At 42.7% G+C, this 17,679-nt stretch overlaps 1 protein-coding gene across 4 annotated transcripts in view; it reads right to left on the bottom strand.

Moving 5' to 3' along the window:
* The window catches only part of LOC132901384 (uncharacterized), a 29,965-nt gene extending 24,086 nt beyond the window's left edge, over nucleotides 1–5,879 (bottom strand). For 2 of the 4 annotated variants that reach the window (XM_060943732.1, XM_060943734.1), the window contains exons 1-2: nucleotides 5,317–5,877; nucleotides 4,748–5,095 (exon numbers count right to left, since the gene is read on the bottom strand). In XM_060943732.1, coding sequence (XP_060799715.1) covers nucleotides 4,748–5,095; nucleotides 5,317–5,374 — 406 coding nt within the window. In that variant the 5' untranslated portion in view covers nucleotides 5,375–5,877. Of the gene's footprint in view, nucleotides 1–4,747; nucleotides 5,096–5,316 lie in introns of all 4 variants that reach the window. The other 2 variants (XM_060943731.1, XM_060943733.1) reach the window with 2 other exon arrangements.
* Between the last annotated feature and the right edge of the window lie 11,800 nt (nucleotides 5,880–17,679).

Genomic DNA, 17,679 nt, shown 5'->3' with positions numbered 1-17,679 from the left:
TTCCACAATAAGCAGGTTAATTGGTAACATGATTTGGTATAAAAGGAGCATGCACCAAAGGCTCAGTCTTTGCAAGCAAGGATGGGTCATTGCTCACTCCTTTGTGCCAAAATTCGTGAGAGAATTGTTAATCAATTCAAGAAGAACACTTCTCAATGAAAGATTTTTGGTCTTTCAAAAGCTACAGTCCATAAGGCAGCTGGGCCATAGAAGGTGCACGCTGCATGCTGCACGCTACACGCTACACGTTCACGTGAAGAACCGGACCCTGGGCCATTAAACTTCATGCTTGGATGTTCACGTGTTGCGTCTGTTCTACTTTGACCGAGTAACCAACAATATGGACTCTTCGGATGACGACGATTGCCTCATTCTGCTTTTACTGAGACAGAGGAAGAGAAAAAGGAACAGAATTTGGAGCCGAGAACACTTCCTTCTGAGAGAAACCCGTGGTGAATTTCACCGAACATTCTATAATCTGCTTGACAATCCCGATGAAGAACTATTTTTCAATTATACCATTCAATTATATTTTTTCTGAAGTTTTCCCCTGAAAGCATAGAGTTATCTCCCTAGACCCGTTCTGATTGGCTGGCGCGGCGGTGACCGCATGCATTGACTGGAATTTCCATCTTCACGCCTAGAAAAAAGTGTGCATGTTCATTTCACGCTTCACGCGTGAAGCGTGCAGCGTGCAGCGTGCAACGTGAACGCCGTTCTATGGCCCAGAGCAAGTCATGCTACGTTTGTCCACTTTTCTTTACACGCGTGTAGCGTGTAGTGTGCAGCATGCAGCGTGCAGCGTGAACCTTCTATGGCCCAGCTGCCTAATATTGTGAAAAGATTCAGGGAATTCTGAGACATCTTAGTGCGTAAATGCAAGCTCAGAAATTACTGTTAAATCAGTCCCCCCAGGATTTCGCGGGCCTTTTTTGTGATTGTTGCGGGCTAAAATTTCTGATGTTGCGGGGGGGGTTCCAAAAAAATTGCGATGAAAGTTGCAGTGTTTTTTAGGTTTTTGTTGTGATGACATTGTGGGAGGAAGTGAAAGTTGTGATTTTCTCTTTTTGTGATTAAAATTGAGTGATATGTTAAATATTAAGTTATTACTGAAACTCTATTGATTAAAAAAACAGACACTGAAAAATGGTCCTATAAACAACTTTACCAATTTAAAAGATTATCAGGACTACAAAAATGCAGAAAAATAAGCTTTACTTATCCAAATGCACCTGTTGGTTCAAAAGTTGAAGTGCATAGAACCTCACAGCACAACATGAAGTTACCTTAAAATATAATATAAATGTCTCAGCTTTCATGTAAGAAAAAAAACTATTAATACTAGTACTGTGTGCAGGCAGTCTCTCCTGAAGACTAAATTAAACAATAATTATAAACTAATAAAATAAATGGCTCAGACTTCATAGAAGAAAAAAAAACAATTTGAACAGAATCTCACAGTATGATGCTGAAGCTGCCTAAATAATGGAAAATAAAATACCATTTTGGCAAAAATGTTGGCATCCATTAATTTCTTGTATTAAGTAAAAAAAAAAAAAAATTTAAAGTGCGCACAGTCCTTCACTGTAAACATAACACTTTCAGTAACAGAATTTAAGCCTATATAAACACTGACTCGCACATGCTGCTTCTCTTGAACGTATACATGGAAGTAAGCAATGTTGCCAGATACTGTTGACATTTTCCAGCCCAAAATATGTTCAAAACCCACCAAAATGCACTTGAAACCCCCCAACTGGGCGGGAAACCGCCCAATCTGGCAACACTGGAAGTAAGGCGGAAGGTAGTTTGTCGACGTCACCTCAAGACGACGCCAACGATTGGTCAAATTTGTGGGAAAGTTGCGGTGATTGGATATAATTGCAACACCGCCCTGAATTCGTGGGGATTGGTTGAATTTGCTTGAAGTTGCAAATCGCAACATCGCGAAATCCTGGAGGGTCTGTTAAATGTGTGTGACCTTCGAGCCCTCATACAGCACTGCCTGAGAAACCATCATGCTAATGTGACAAATATAGCCACACAGGCTTGGGAGTATTTAGGAAAACCTTTGTTACTTAACACACTCTGCCACTGCATCCAGGAATGTAACCTGAAAGCCATTCATCAATTCTATGCAGAAATACCACCAATTTCTTTGGACCCAAACTCATCTCAGATGGACTGAGAGACAGTGGAAATGTGTGCTGTGGTCAGATGAGTCCACATTTCAGCTTGTTTTTGGGAAAATTGGACTCGTGTTCTCTGCGCCAAAGGTGAACATGACCATCCAATGTGTTATCAGAAACAGGTGCAAAAGCCAGCATCTGTGATGTGCATCAGTGCTCACAGCATGGGTGAGTTGCATGTGTGTACCATTGACACAGAGGTGTATACTGGGATTTTAGAGAGACACATTCATCAAAGTGTTGTCTCTTCCTGGGACATCCATGCTTACCTCAACTGTCACCTTTCCCTGACACATGCTACCATCTCCCATCCTGCCTGAAGTCTGCCACCATCATCCCCGTACCCAAGAAAACAGCCATCGACAGTCTCCATGACTGTCAAACCCACTTACAAACCCATAGCTTTCACATCTGTAGTCATGAAGTGCTTCGAGAGGCTGGTCTCGCAACACATCAGAGACTGCTTTCCTACGTCCTTCAACCTTCACCAGTTTGCCTACAGGGCAAACCACTCAATGGAGGATGCCATCGACATAGCACTTCACACAGCGCTGAGCCACCTAGAACATCAGAAGAGCTATGTGAGGATGCTCTTTGTGAACTATAGCTCAGCCTTCAATACCATCATCCCGGACATATTAGTCAGTAAACTGTCTGACCTACAAATCCCCTCTCCCACCTGTGCTTGGATAAAAGACTTTCTCACCAGCCAGCCACAGTCAGTCAGATGTGGCCTCCACCTCTTCTCCACCCTCACATTCAGCACAGGCTCTCCACAGGGCTGTGTGTTGAGCCCTCTACACACTTTACATGTATGACTGCACTCCGTCCCACCCCACCAACACCATCATCAACTTCATGGATGATACCACCGTGGTTAGGCTCATCTCCAAAGGAGAGGAGACTGCATACAGAGACGAAGTTGAAAAACTGACTGCCTGGTGCTTGGAAAACAACCTTTTACTGGACACCAATAAAACAAAGGAACTCATTACTGACTTCAGGAAGAGCAGAAAAGACCCGAGAATGTGTGGAAATAGTTAGCGCATTCAAATTCCTGGGCACCCACATCTCCGCCGACCTTTCCTGGACTATTAACACCACAGTTGTCGTAAAGAATGCACAGCAGCGGCTGTACTTCCTGCGTATGCTTAGGAAAAGCAACCTGGAAAAGAAGCTGCTGGCTTTCTACCACTTCTCTGTGGAGACTGTGCTCACGTACTGTCTTTATGTGTGGTATGCACAGCAAAGGACAGGAAAGCCCTACAGAGAGTGATAGATATGGCACAAATAAACATTGGCTGCTCTCTGCTCTCCCTGGACAATATCTCAAGGTCCCACTGCTTCAAAAGGGTTGACTCAAAAACCTCAGACCCCTCACATCCAGCCCATCACCTTTTTAACCTGTTGCCCTCTGGGAAGCGCTACAGGTCAATCAAATCCCACATCACTAGACTTTCTAACAGTTTCTTCCTCTGGGCCATACGCACCATAAACAATCACTGACCCCCCCAATTTAATTCAATTCACTCGAGTATACATGCACATGTGTACACACACACACACACACACACACACACCTGCTTCAAGGACCATGGCACTATTTTAAGAACTTTTTATTGAAAGTTTTAACTTGTATTGCACATTGAAAATGTCACCTTTTATATGTTATGCAGGTTTTTAAAATAAATTTTATTATTGTTTTTATTCTATTATTTGTTTCTGTACTCTGTTTTTTGAGTAGAGCTGTACCCCACTGTGCAATGATAATAAAAGTCTATTCTATTCTTATTTCAGCAGGACAATGCCAGGCCTCATTCTGTATGGGCTACAACAGTGTGGCTTCATGGACACAGACTGCTTGTGCTTGACTGGCCTGCTGCCAGTCCACATCTGTCTCCTACTAAGAATGTATGGCACATCATAAAGAGGAGAATCAGACAACAGTGATCATGGACTGTTGAGGAGCTGAAGTCTTGTATCAAGCAAGAATGGACAAAAATTCCAATCGCAAAACTGCAACAATTAGTATCCTCAGTTCCCATATGATTAAAAAGTGTTATGAAAAGGAAAGGTTATATAATACAATTGTAATAATGCCTCTGTCTCAAATTTTTGAGTGTGTTGCAGGCATCAAATGCTAACTTCATTTATATTTACAAAATATAATTAAGCTGTTCAGTAAAACTACTGAAAATCTTTTCTTTGTACTTTTGTTTGTACTTTTGTTCACGTGAATTAACAAATCACAGATTTTTTTTTATTCTATTGCATTTTGGAAAATCCTGGCGACTTGTCCAGGGTGTACCCCGCCTTTCGCCCGTAGTCAGCTGGGATAGGCTCCAGCTTGCCTGCGACCCTGTAGAACAGGATAAAGCGGCTACAGATAATGAGATGAGATGAGATTTTGGAAAATATCCTAATTTTTTAATTATGTGCAATATCTAATTAATTAGCCTTTAGCCTACATTCTAGTAGTTAGCGCTTTTCCGATAACAAATTCATTTCAAATATACAGTATTTTTATTTTGAAAATACTATTCATCATCAACTTTTACCTCCTTTGTGACCTTCTGGATTTTGTGAGAGCTTTATTTCAACTTTCTGGCACTCATGGCTTAGCTCACAGCAGTAGACGCCTATGTCAGAGGCCTGGAACTGATGAATGAGGATGGAGAAATTTCCTCTGCTGAACAGCAAGGGGAATACTGTCATTCTGCCATCCCTGGGATCCTCAAAACTGACATTTCCATCAGGCCTGATGCTCAAGAGGTTGGAAGTTTGGCTCCATCGGGCTTCTTTGGTTTTTTTACTTTTCAGAAGCGTGCATGGGAGCAACACTTCCGAGCCAAGCTGAATGTTGAGAGTAAGGCTGCTACATGATGCTGAGCAATTTAATCCTGAGACTCAAAGGGGAGCAACATGATGCACATCAAAAATTATATTCAGAAAATGTTTGTCACATACAACCATTGACAAATTAATAGTCAGTCATATAATGACGTATGTTCAATGAAATTCATTCAACCATTTTCACTGTAAGCACATTCAGAGCTAAGAAAAAAAAATGAGGTTTTATGATTATCATTAATTTATTACAAAGATAAAAAGAGAATTTTCCACTCACCATTTGGCACAAGGGCACTAAAAAATGTTAAAAGCTGAACAAAGTATTTCACATGCATTTCCTACCCGTTACCCACACCAATTTCCAAAGAAGAATGTACAGTAAGAAGCGAAGGACAGAAATAGTCTATCTTGTATGTGGCTGTCCTCTGTCATTTCCTGAGAGACACCCACATTTTAAGCCTATATGTGGACACTTGCTAGAGTGTATATAATACACATAATGATAATATGAAACCTGTTTATCTAGGGATTTTAATTAATTTGTTACACCACTTTAACAAAAAGTCCAAACAATATGTGCTCTACTTAAGAACATCAACATTGTGCCATACTTAAATGAAATTTTATTACAAATACATTTGCTATTGTTGCTACAGGTTGTAAGTGGCTGAGCTCACATTTACTGAGCAGTATTTCATCTTAATGCTTATCCAGAACTTCACCACATCCTGTCATACAGAAAGAATGATATAATCTGTCCTGTAACCAAAACAGCAAACAAACTGATTGCTCCTTCACTGCTCTCACAAAAAAAAAATCACTGTTTCTAACAACTTAAACATTTTTTAATTATATTTTGTTAATTGTTTGTGCTGTAGCACAGAATTCCTTTTCATAAATTTACATCTATGAGAAGTACTTATTTATTTGGCTATTAAACAATACATGGTGACAGTAATAGAAAACTGTATTTCACTGTAAGAATCATAAGGAAAAGCTTACATCTTACAATTGTCAGCTCTGTTGATAACCTGATCTAATGCAACCAAGGCATTTAGATTATGAAATGACAAAGATCTCGTGAAATGCACACTCCGCTTTCACTTCAGTTTTGTAGCACAGGGTTGTGCAAAAAACCACACAGGCACACGGTCCATTTTGAAAGCTGTCAACCGCGGTTTCCTTTAAATGTTATTTAAAAGTTTTGTTACTTCCTTTGCAACGATATAGATGGAGATTACATAACAATTATTATCATATCTACTAGTTTATAATGAGCATAAATGATCTTTTGTATCTTGATTTGCACCCCCTCATAGTATTATAAACAACTACTTATATAAATAATAGAACTAATATAAAATATTAAAAGGCCTAGTCAAAAAACTTCAACAACTGTTTCTGAAAAGTGAGTGCAGAAATTTTTATAATAACTGCTTCAGAAAATACATCAGCTTTTTCATTCTGGAGCTTTTGTTTCAAGCTTCATTTTTACACAACATTCAAAGTAATGAGGTGACAGCAAACAGACACCAGCACCCCCACGTGACTGTATTTTAACAGGAGTGTTTTAGTGGCTTCACTGATTATTTCTTATATAAAGGTAAAAGTTTATTAAAAAAATTATATATATATATATATATATATATATATATATATATATATATATATATATATATATACTGTAACACTATTGGTTTCACTGATTGGTCAGAAGGTGTTGAAGTATTTCCATAATAGCAACTCAGACTGTTCTAGCAAGAAGACAAATCTCAGGGTTATAATCAATATTTATGTTAATGTTTATTTTAACTTGCTCATTCTAAGATGTTTTTGTTTCTATATTCTTGTTATTATTGTGGAACCTGAAAGTAGTCTTCACTGTCAATGCTTTGTAACAGTCAGAGGAAAAGTATAAATATTGAAAAAATGTGTTTCTCTCTCACACACACACGTCTACGTTTCTGTGAAACTAGGTAACGTGTGAAACTAGGTACAGTATGTATTACTTCTCCAAGTCTTGTGACGAGTTACACCTGTTTCTAATTACTGGCTGTCTATTAATGTGTGTCTCTGTGTGTCTTGCAGATAGACAGTAACAAGAGGGAGAGTTATGTTCCCCAACGCATGTGATGTGTGTCTGTGTCTATAAGGAATAACTGAAAAGTCAAAAATATAAAAATAAAATGTACCTTGAACTGTTGTACCTGTCTCTGAGTTCCTCATTGCCCCAGCCTAAAAAATAGTTACACTGGTGCCGAAACCCAGGACTGAGGAACAAAATGTCGCCATGGAGTCCAAACCAGTCAGAAAGCTCCTCTAGACATTTGCCAATGATCTCCAATGCCAACACTAAGAACTCATCAGGCTGTCAGAGCCTAGAACCGCCGTCTCTGCTCGAGGGCCAGGCAGAGGACCAACAGGTGATCCAGAGCTTGGTCCAGTTAGCAGGTACTACAGCAGTTGCTCCTGCAGCCAGCATGCCCATCCAGCTGGTCAAGATGGGGCTGCAGGATGACCCCAAAGCCTTCGCTGAGCTATTCGAATGTGTCATGGAGGTGAGCTCATGGCCAACATCACAGTGGGCAGCCCACTTATTGCTGCTCCTGTCAGGGGAAGCCCAGCTCGTGGCTTGGCAACTTGCAGCCACCAGGATGCTGGAGTACCTTGACCTGAAGCATGTTATACTGCATTGGGTCAGCTGCCACCCAGAAAAGCATCGCTAGCACTTTCACACTCTGGCATACAGCGAAGTTGACTGCCCATTTGCTTTCGCGCAAAAGCTCCGGGACATTTGCCAACAGTAGATGCTGGCAGTCAAGTGTGACATTGAGGCCATCATCAAATGAGTGACACTTGAGCAGTTCATTGCACAACTGCCGTGTGAGACATTGGTGTGGATCCAGTGTTATCGTGCATCATCGCTGGAGGAGGCAGTCTGGCTGGCAGAGGACCACCTGATGGTGCTTCCCAGGAGCAGGCACTCCCACAGCTTCTCTATCTCTTCTTGCCCCTCCCCTACACCAGCCCCATGGAAACAGGGGCCAAATCCCCTGAAACGTGCTCCCTGTCTTTCCTTGTGTCTCCTCATCCCCTCCCCTTTTGTGTCTGTGCTGCCACCAACCACCTTTCTCTCCCCACAGGTGAACCCATCCATGCCCACCAAAACTGGGAGCAGGTCCGGGCAGGCCGGTCGACACAGCAGTAAGGCTAGGACTTCCCTGAATCATCATTTCCGTGAAGAGGTGGGGATTCTGATTTGCATTCTTGACATATCGTGGACTTCACCTGATCAAGTAAGATTGTACTGTGTTTGTGAATATTCAAGGGGATACACATCAGACTTTTTGGTGGATTCTGGCTGTAATCAGACCTCCATGCAACAAAGCCTAATTCAGTGCAGGGCACTGGGAAATGCATGATTGGTGAAGGTGAGGTGTGTACACAGGAATGTTCACAAATATCCACTGATGCCCATCACTATTCATTTCCAGAGTGAAAAACATACAGTGGAGGTGGCTGTTAGTCTGAGCCTGACCCATCCACTTATCCTGGGGACAGATTGGTTGAGGTTTAAAACATTAATAAAACAGTTAGTAGTGCATGGGTCCTGCAGTAGCACATCATGTGGACTTCTGCAGCAACATTGGCTGGGGAGGTGGTCCCAGGGCCATCCGCATCAGGTCTGCTTCATGATGACACAGAGAGTGGGGAGGGCACTACCCCTCCTCTCCCTTTGGGAAATCCTTCCAGGGATTTCCCGCTGGAAGGACATGATTAAAGAAAATTGAGAGGAGGGACCTTCTCAAAGCAAAAATGAAATTCAGCTCATTTTACTGTGCAACAAGACTCTGAGGCACACTTTTGACCAAGTGAGAGTAATCAATGGCCAAAACTCTTCCATATTATCTCCCAAGCCAGGATTCTGAAAGAAATCTTGACTGATCAAGGCACTACTTTTATGTCACATACACTATGTGAACTATTTGAATTACTGGGGATTAAATCAATTCATACCAGTGTTTACAATCCACAGATGGATGGGCTGGTTGAACAATTCAATCAAAAACATGATTCATAAGTTAATTCATGGAGATGCTAGAAACTGGAATAAGTGGCTAGACCCTCTGTTGTTTGCAGTGTGCAAGGTTCCACAACCCTCTACTGGGTTTTCCCCATTTGAATTGCTGTATGGGTGCAAGTCCCATGGCATCTTAGACATGATTAAAGAAAATTGAGAGGAAGGACCTTCTCAAAACAAAAATGAAATTCAGTATGTTCTTGACCTGAGAGCAAAACTCCATGCACTGAGTCACATAACCCAGGAGAATTTGCTACAGGTGTAAGAACGTCAATCCCACCTGTACAACAGAGGGACATGGCTAAGAGAATTTGCACCGGGAGATAAATGCTCAATTTACTGCCTATGTTAAGCTCAAAATTACTCACTAAGTTGCAAGGGCCCTTTCAGGTCACACAGAGAAGAGTCCCCTCTTTGCTGTGTGACCTGAAAGGGCCCTCGCAACTTAGTGAGTTGACTATGAGGTCAGGTGCATAGATGGGGTGATGTATGTCAAATTTATCACCTTAATCTTTTGACACTGTGGCGAGAGGAGGTTCCTATGGCTCTGGTGATGGTAAACCCCAAGAGGGCAGAGCTGGGACTGGAGGAAAGTCCAAAAGCTGTGGCCCAATTCACCCCAGTCCCCTGTGGAGATCACCTCTCATCATCCCAGAGAGCACAGGTTAGCAGGTTGCAAGAGTCAAGTCAAGTTTATTTGTATAGCGCTTTTAACAATAAAAATTAAAATAAAAGAGAAATTCTGTGATGTGTTTTTGCCCCTCCCTGGTGGCACTGACCTCACAGAGCACCACATAGAGACTCCCCCAGGGGTGCTGGTGCACAGCTGCCTGTATCGGCTCCCCAAGCACATGAAAAATGTGATTCAGGATGAACTCAAGGCAATGCTTGACATGGGGGTAATTGAGGAGTGTGGCAGCGGGGGCGTGGCCTAGCATCGGTCTGTGACAGGAGGGCGGAGTCAGGGAAGTTAAGTGGCAGAATCACTACACCTGTTGTTAATTGATGTGTTTGTGTGTCTTCCCAGTGACCGTGCCCTTCTTAAGGAGAGAGAGTGAGAGCAGAGGGACTCTCTCCACAACCAGACGGCTGATGTGTGTGCGTGTGTCTGTGTTTGCATCTGAAAAGTGCAAAATAAAAGAGAGTTTTGTTAAACAGTTCTGTCCTGCCGTCCTTCTGTGCTCCACCCACCTACATGGACTGTTACAAGGAGTCACAGAGTAACTGGAGCAGCCCAGTGGTCTTAGTTTCCAAGACAGATAGAACAGTCCCATTCTGTGTGGACTATAGAAAAGTCAATGTGGTATCCAAGTTTGACACATATCGGATGCCTCACATTGCTGAACTGGGGGAAGCCATGGCCTAATGGTTAGAGAAGCAGCTTTGGGACCAAAAGGTCACTGTCTCTTTATAAGTTCTCCAGGCCCTCTCTAAATGTTCAGTTTGAGCTTCTGTTTGGGCATCAACAAATCCTACATTGTGATTTACAGAATAATGCCTGTAGCCTAGCTTGGGCAAAGCACATTTTTAGGTACGCCACTCATCACTGATGATGATGGATCCTCTCCTAGCATGGCAAGCTATGAGAGGAACCAGTTCTCTTCTTGTTTATCTCTCAACCAAGTGGAGAACTGGCTTTGGAGAGGTGCCCAAAGTTTATTATAAAGTTTAATGTGTTGTCTACTGAAATAATGTATTTGAGTGGTTTTTATGAAAGATGTAGAGGTTGCAAAACTGATTTAAATACAGTCACACCATTGTTACAACTGTCCCAGTGTACAGGGACAGTTGTAATGCATGCCAGGGACAGTTGTAATATGTCTAAAATATAGATAATATGATCAATCAAAATGAAATATTATTTATCATTGTAGTAATTCCTGATGTGGGTGGAGTGCAGAAGCATGGCAGGCAAGAGTTAATGTTCCACAAACGACTTTATTTAGATTTTCAGCTTTCTTTCTTTCCTTCTCACTCACTCACTCACTCACTCACTCACTCACTCACACATGCGATGTGGTCGGGGAGAGAGCTCCCTTTCTCTGCTCTCTCTCTCCTTTTATGCTCCATCCCTGTAACAAACAAACACACACACAGTTGACAGCAGGTGGAATGACTTAGCCACGTACCTTCCCTGACCCCGCCCTCCATTCACAGACTGCTGCTTGGCCACACCCCCACTGCCACATACCCCCACCACCCGACTCAGGCCGGGGAGCCGTCCGGCCTGAAGCTGACCCCTCCAACGGGACAGGAAGTCTGCCACCACCATCTGTGCCCCCGGCCTGTGGATCACCTCGAACTTAAATGGCTGGAGAGCGAGATACCAACAGGTACTGCATCCTTCATGCAGTAGAGCCACTGGAGGGGCACGTGGTCTGAACAGAGAGTGAAAGGGCGCCCCAGCAGGTAGTATCAGAGGGTGAGGACCGCCCACTTGATGGCAAGACACTCCTTTTCAATTGTGCTGTACTTGCTTTCGTGCATCGACAGCTTTCGGCTGATGTACAGCACGGGGCACTCCTCACCCTCCACCTCCTGGGACAAAACGGCCCCCAGCCCTCTGTCTGATGCATCAGTCTGCAAAATAAAGGGGAGAGTGTAAAAGTGGCCCCCACACAGTGCAGCCTTTACCTCAGAGAAGGCCTGTTGGCACTGCCCTGTCCACTGGACCGGATCTGGAGCCCCCTTTTTAGTGAGGTCGGTTAGCGGGCTGGTGACGTCCAAATAATTAGGTATAAACCTACGATGATAGCCAGCCAGCCCCAAGAACCACCTCACCTCCTTTTTGGTCTTGGGCCTCGGGCAGGCCGCAATTGCTGCAGTCTTGTTAATTTGGGGACACACCTGCCCATGACCCAAATGGAATCCCAGATACTGTACTTCCACCCGCCCAATCGCACACTTTTTTGGGTTAGCTGTGAGGCCCGCTCGCCTCAGCGACTTTAGAACAGCCCTCAGGTATTCCAAGTGCCGTGGCCAATCATGACTGTAGATTATTATGTCATCCAGATAGGCGGCTGCGTAGGCAGCGTGAGGGCGGAGGACCCTGTCCATAAGCTGCTGGAACATAGCGGGCGCCCCAAACAACCCAAAAGGGAGCGTGACAAATTGGTGTAATCCAAACAGTTTGGAAAAGGCCGTTTTCTCTCAGGATAGAGGAGTCAAGGGGATCTGCCAATATCCCTTTGTTAGATCCAGTATCGAATAAAAGCAAGCAGCACCTAACTGATCAAGCAACTCATCAATGCGAGGCATTGGGTATGCATCAAATTTAGACACTACGTTGACCTTTCTACAGTCCACACAGAACCGGACTGACCCATCGGTCTTGGGAACCAGGACCACTGGGCTGCTCCAGTCACTGTGGGACTCCTCGATTATGCCCATTTCGAGCATGGTCTTGAGTTTGTCCCAAACCACCTTTTTCATGTGTTCGGGCATGCGGTAAGGGCGGCTACGCACTACCACCCCCGGGGGCGTTTCGATGTGTTGTTCTATGAGGTGGGTACAACATGGAAGGGGCAAGAACACGTTGGAAAATTCCTTCTACAACTTGGCTACCTCCGTGAGTTGGGCTGGCGAGAGGTGCTCTCCACAAGGAAGATGGTCCGAGATGTTATCTTTTTTACCTCCGGCCCCGGCTCCACCTTCTCTGGGACTACCGACACTGACACCATGGGGACCCCCTCATTCCAGCATTTTATTTTATTTATTTATTTATTTATTTATTTTTATTTTATTTTATTTTTTCCAAGATGTGTGTAACAAACAATATAACAAAAAAACATACAACATTAGTGAACCAGGACATGGGACATTCAATAAGGGCTAGGGACAGTGTTGCCAGATTGGGCGGTTTTAAGTGCATTTTGGCGGATTTGAACATATTTTGGGCTGGAAAACGTCAGCAGTGTCTGGCAACACTGGCTAGGGACATGGTACTGGGGGGGTTATTAGAATGTGTGTGTGTGTGTGTGTGTGTGTGTGTGTGTGTGTGTGTGTGTGAGAGTGTGTTAGAGGGGGATGTTTGAGTGTGGGTGTGAGGGGGTATTTGTGTATGCGTGTGTGTGTGTGTGTGTGTGTGTGTGTGTGTGTGTGTGTGTGTGTGTGTGTACATGAATACATATGTATATTATCAGTTTAGCAATTATGTAAATGATATGTGAGCAGAAAAGTCCAGGGCATGGGGAATTAGGATGAGTCCCACTGGGAAGGAGTAGAGGAAGGGAGGAAGAAGCAAACTTCAGGCAAACTGACGCACCCCCCCAGACACAATCACACCCCCAAGAGAAAAAAAAATAAAATAAAATAAAATGGAGGGGGGTGGTGGTAAGATGACTTCCTCTGACCACTCCAAGCCCCAGTGCATCAGAGGTACAAGCTGAACCCTAGCGGGAGGAGAGGACAGGAAAGGGCCGCCACAGAGCCCCCCAGACCACCCCCACCCCCGGCCCCCACCATCCCGAACAGAACAGGAACCCAAGGCTCTCCCAATCCACGCGCCTCACTGGCCCTATGATGTGTTCATCCTATCTCAGGCAGAGAGGGCCAGCAGAGCGGTTATAACTGTAAGAAAGTGGAAAGTGATGACCAGGTTAGGTTAGATGGGATATTAGAGGTTTCTAATGATATGTGGTCCAGTAACAAGTTTTTCCAGGCAGATATGTGAATTTTGTTCTTTGATTTCCAGTTCATGAGGATAGTTTTCTTGGCGACAGTTAGCGCAACCAATAGGATGATATTGTTAAAGTGATTCAAGGTGGATACAGTGGTATCTCCAAGCAAACAGAGCAATGGAGAGGTTGGGATGCAGCAGCCAAAGAAAGTGGAAAGTAGATCTGTTACCTTCTCCCAAAATTGTTTGATGGGGGTACAGTGCCAGAGTGCGTGAATATAGGTGTCCGGGCAGTTTTGAGTACAGTGAGGGCAGATGTCTGTGGAAAAACCCATGCAAAACAATTTGTGGCCCATGAGATGAGTCCTGTGGATAATCTTATATTGGATTAATTGTAGGTTGGTATTTTTGGTCATGAGAAAGGTATTTTTGCAGACTTGAGTCCAGAAATTGGCATCAGTAGAGATAGAGAGATCTGAATCCCATTTGGCAGATGGTAAGCTCATACTGGTATCAGTTTGTATCAATAACTTATAAATTTTGGATAATAGCTTTTTTGAAGAAGATATATTAATAAAATTTGAGATGGGTGTAGTGAGTTCTAAATTGGGTGTTGAGGTATTCATTGTGGATGTGATTATTGATTTGATCTGTAGGTATTGTAAAAAGTGCTTGTTGGTGATGCCGAATTTCTGGACCAAGTCCGCAAATGTGGAAAATTTGCTGTTCGTAAACAAGTGCTGTAGGTGTGTAATGCCTTTATCTTTCCAGGTGCAAAAATTAAGTGTTCCTTTGTTGCAAATTAAATCTGGGTTATTCCAAATCGGGGTGAGCTTTGAGAGTGAGTGCTTTGTGTTAATGATGTTGTGGAATTTCCACCAGGCTGTCAGACCCGAACAGATAGTAGGGGCTTTGAAACAGGGGTGTTTTTTGATTGTTGGAGTAAGGAATGGCAGATCTGAAATCAGAAGGTCATTGCAAATTGTCTGTTCTAAGTCCAGCCAAATAGTATCGGATTGGTTATGATGGGTCCATCTGTGCACATATTGGAGATGATTTGCCAGACTATATAGAATGAAATTTGGTGCTTCTAATCCTCCTAGGGACTTGGGTTTTTGAAGGGTTGCTAGTTTAATTCTAGGTGTCTTGTTTTTCCAATAGAATTTTGTGATTGCTGAATCTAGAGATTTAAACCAGGATGTGGGTGGTTGTATTGGGATCATTGAAATGAGGTAATTAACTTTGGGTAGAATTATTATTTTGATAGCAGATATATGGCCCATGATGGAGTGGAAGGTTTGTCCAGCGTTGCAAATCATCCTGAATTGTTTTTAGAAGGGGGGAAAAGTTTAGAGTGAATAGATCAGACAGCCTGGGGGAAACTCTTATTCCTAAATAGGTGATGTGATCGGTGCATAGTGAGATAGGAAGGGTGTTGGCTGCTGCATTCCCACTTTGTGGTTTTAGAAGGAGAGCTGATGATTTATTCCAGTTGATTGAGTATTCTGAAATATTGGCAAATGAGTTTATTGTTTTTATTGTTTCTTGTAATGAACTTACTGGGTTTTGAAGAAAAAGTAGAATATCATCTGCGTAGAGGCTTATTTTATGATGCATGTTTTTAGTCTGAATACCTGTGATTAGCGTGTTTTGGCGTATGGCTGCAGCTAGAGGTTCAATGAAAATAGTGAATAATAAGGGGGAGAGTGGGCATCCTTGTCTAGTCCCCCTGTGCAAAGTGAAGTTTTGGGAAACTAACCCATTTGTGGTGACGGTGGCTGATGGTGAACTGTATAGCAGTTTGACCCAGTTGATGAATGAGTCCCCAAAGCCAAACTGCTCTAATATGGAAAACAGGAATTTCCAATTGACTCTGTCAAATGCTTTCTCTGCATCTAATGTAACGATGACTGTATTGGTTTCCTGAGTTGTTGAGTGGTGCATTATGTTAAATAACCTGCGTGTATTACTCGAAGATAGCCTGCCTTTCACGAATCCTGTTTGATCTGGATGAATTATAGAGGGAATAACTTTATCTAATCTGATTGCAAGGGCTTTGGCGATAATTTTAGTGTCAACACTGATTAGTGATATTGGCCTGTAACTTGATGGTAACGTTGGGTCCTTATTGGGTTTGAGTAGAAGTGAGATGGAAGCACTATTAGAGGATGGCGGAAGTCTGGAGTTGTGTTTTATTCATGGATCATCCGGTAGAAAAGTGGAGCTAAAATTGACCAGAAATGTTTATAGAACTAAGCAGGGAAGCCATCTGGACCAGGGGCCTTGTTATTTGACATTGTCTTTAGTGCAGCATGTAATTCGTCTTCGAATATCGGGGTTTCTAATGCGATTTTTTGGTCATTGTCAATTATTGGTAGTTGGATGTGGTCCAGAAAATGATTAATGTCTTTATTACCTCTTTTTTTTTTCTGATGAATAGAGCTTATCGTAGAATTGGTAGAAAATCTGATTGATTTCAATTGGTGAGTGAGTAAGCTTCCCTGCTGAGTCCTGTAACGTTGTGATTGTAGATTTTTTTTTGTTTCTTTGAATTTGGTTTGACAGGTATTTGCCAGATTTATTGTCATGGTGAAAATGTTCCTGTCTTAGTCGGTGTATTAAAAACTGGGTCCATTTGTTGATGATTTCATTGAGTTCTGATTTGTATTTATCTAATTTGTTTTGAATTTCGACTGATGCGTTTGTCATATTAATATTCTCTAGATGTTTAATTTCTTCTTCCAATTGAGTTTCCTTTTGCTTTTCTATTTTTTTTTGAAGACGGAAAATGAGATGATGACTCCTCTAAGCACTGCTTTTCCTGTTTTCCACAGAAGAGAAGGTGATGACTCCAGGGAGTCATTCATCTCTAGAAAGAGTGCCCACTCTCTCCTGATAAGGGTGTCAAAATGTGGATCTTGGAGGAGTGATATGTTAAAGTGCCATCTGGGGATTGATCTGTGTGGTTGATTCATATACCAGTTAATTGTTACAGGGGCATGGTCACTGATGATGATTGGGTGGATTATTGATTGAGAAATATTGGGAATAAGGGAGTTACTTGTAAGAAAAAAGTCCAGACAGGAGTAGGAGCGGTGGACGGACGAGAAAAATGAGTATTCTCTGTTGTATGGGTGAATTCAAAAAACAAACAAATTTGGCAATCCACCTCAACTATCAAGCAGTTCATGAGTGATTTTGGTCTTGCCGACAGCTGGCATGCGCCAGCTGTCGGCAAGACCAAAATCACTCATGAACTGCTTGATAGTTGAGGTGGATTGCCAAATTTGTTTGTTTTTTGAATTATTAGAGTGGTCAATTGTTGAGTCTAAGACAGTATTGAAATCTCCTGCAATTATTACTGGGCAGTCGGTCATATTTGCTATTGAAGAAAAGAAGGATTGAAAAAAAGCTGGATTATCTGAGTTTGGGCCATACACGTTTCCAATTGTAATTGGGCTATTGTTAATTGAGATGTTAATGATAATAAAGCGTCCTTCTGGATCGGAAATGGTAGTATTGTGAATAAATGAGATTTTTTTATGAATTAATATGCAAACACCTCGTTGTTTTGAGTTATAATTGGCTGAAAATGCTTGATTATATTGAGCAGATTTGATTTTGTTGCGGTCAAATTCTGATAAATGGGTTTCTTGAAGGAGGCAAATATCTGCTTGTAATTTACTAAGTTGGTCAAATACCTTGGCCCTCTTTGCCTGAGATCCAATACCGCGGACATTCCAAGTTAGGAAGGTTAGCTTGGACATGCTAATATGGTTAACGTCTGATTGTGGTAAATGAGAGAGATGTATTGGTGAAATGATGCAAATGGGGGTATGTGTGTAGCCTCCAGCAGCACCGGCCGCCCGTGGAGGCAGCGGTTCTCCCAGGGGCGAGTTGGGGGGAGGAAACGGCAAAGTCCCCACTCCTCTATGGTAAAA

The sequence above is a fragment of the Neoarius graeffei genome, chromosome 17 (assembly GCF_027579695.1).
Source record: "Neoarius graeffei isolate fNeoGra1 chromosome 17, fNeoGra1.pri, whole genome shotgun sequence".
Classification (NCBI taxonomy): Eukaryota; Metazoa; Chordata; class Actinopteri; order Siluriformes; family Ariidae; genus Neoarius; species Neoarius graeffei.
Note: the sequence above shows the minus strand (reverse complement) of the source record. Positions and strands in the feature narration are given on the sequence as shown.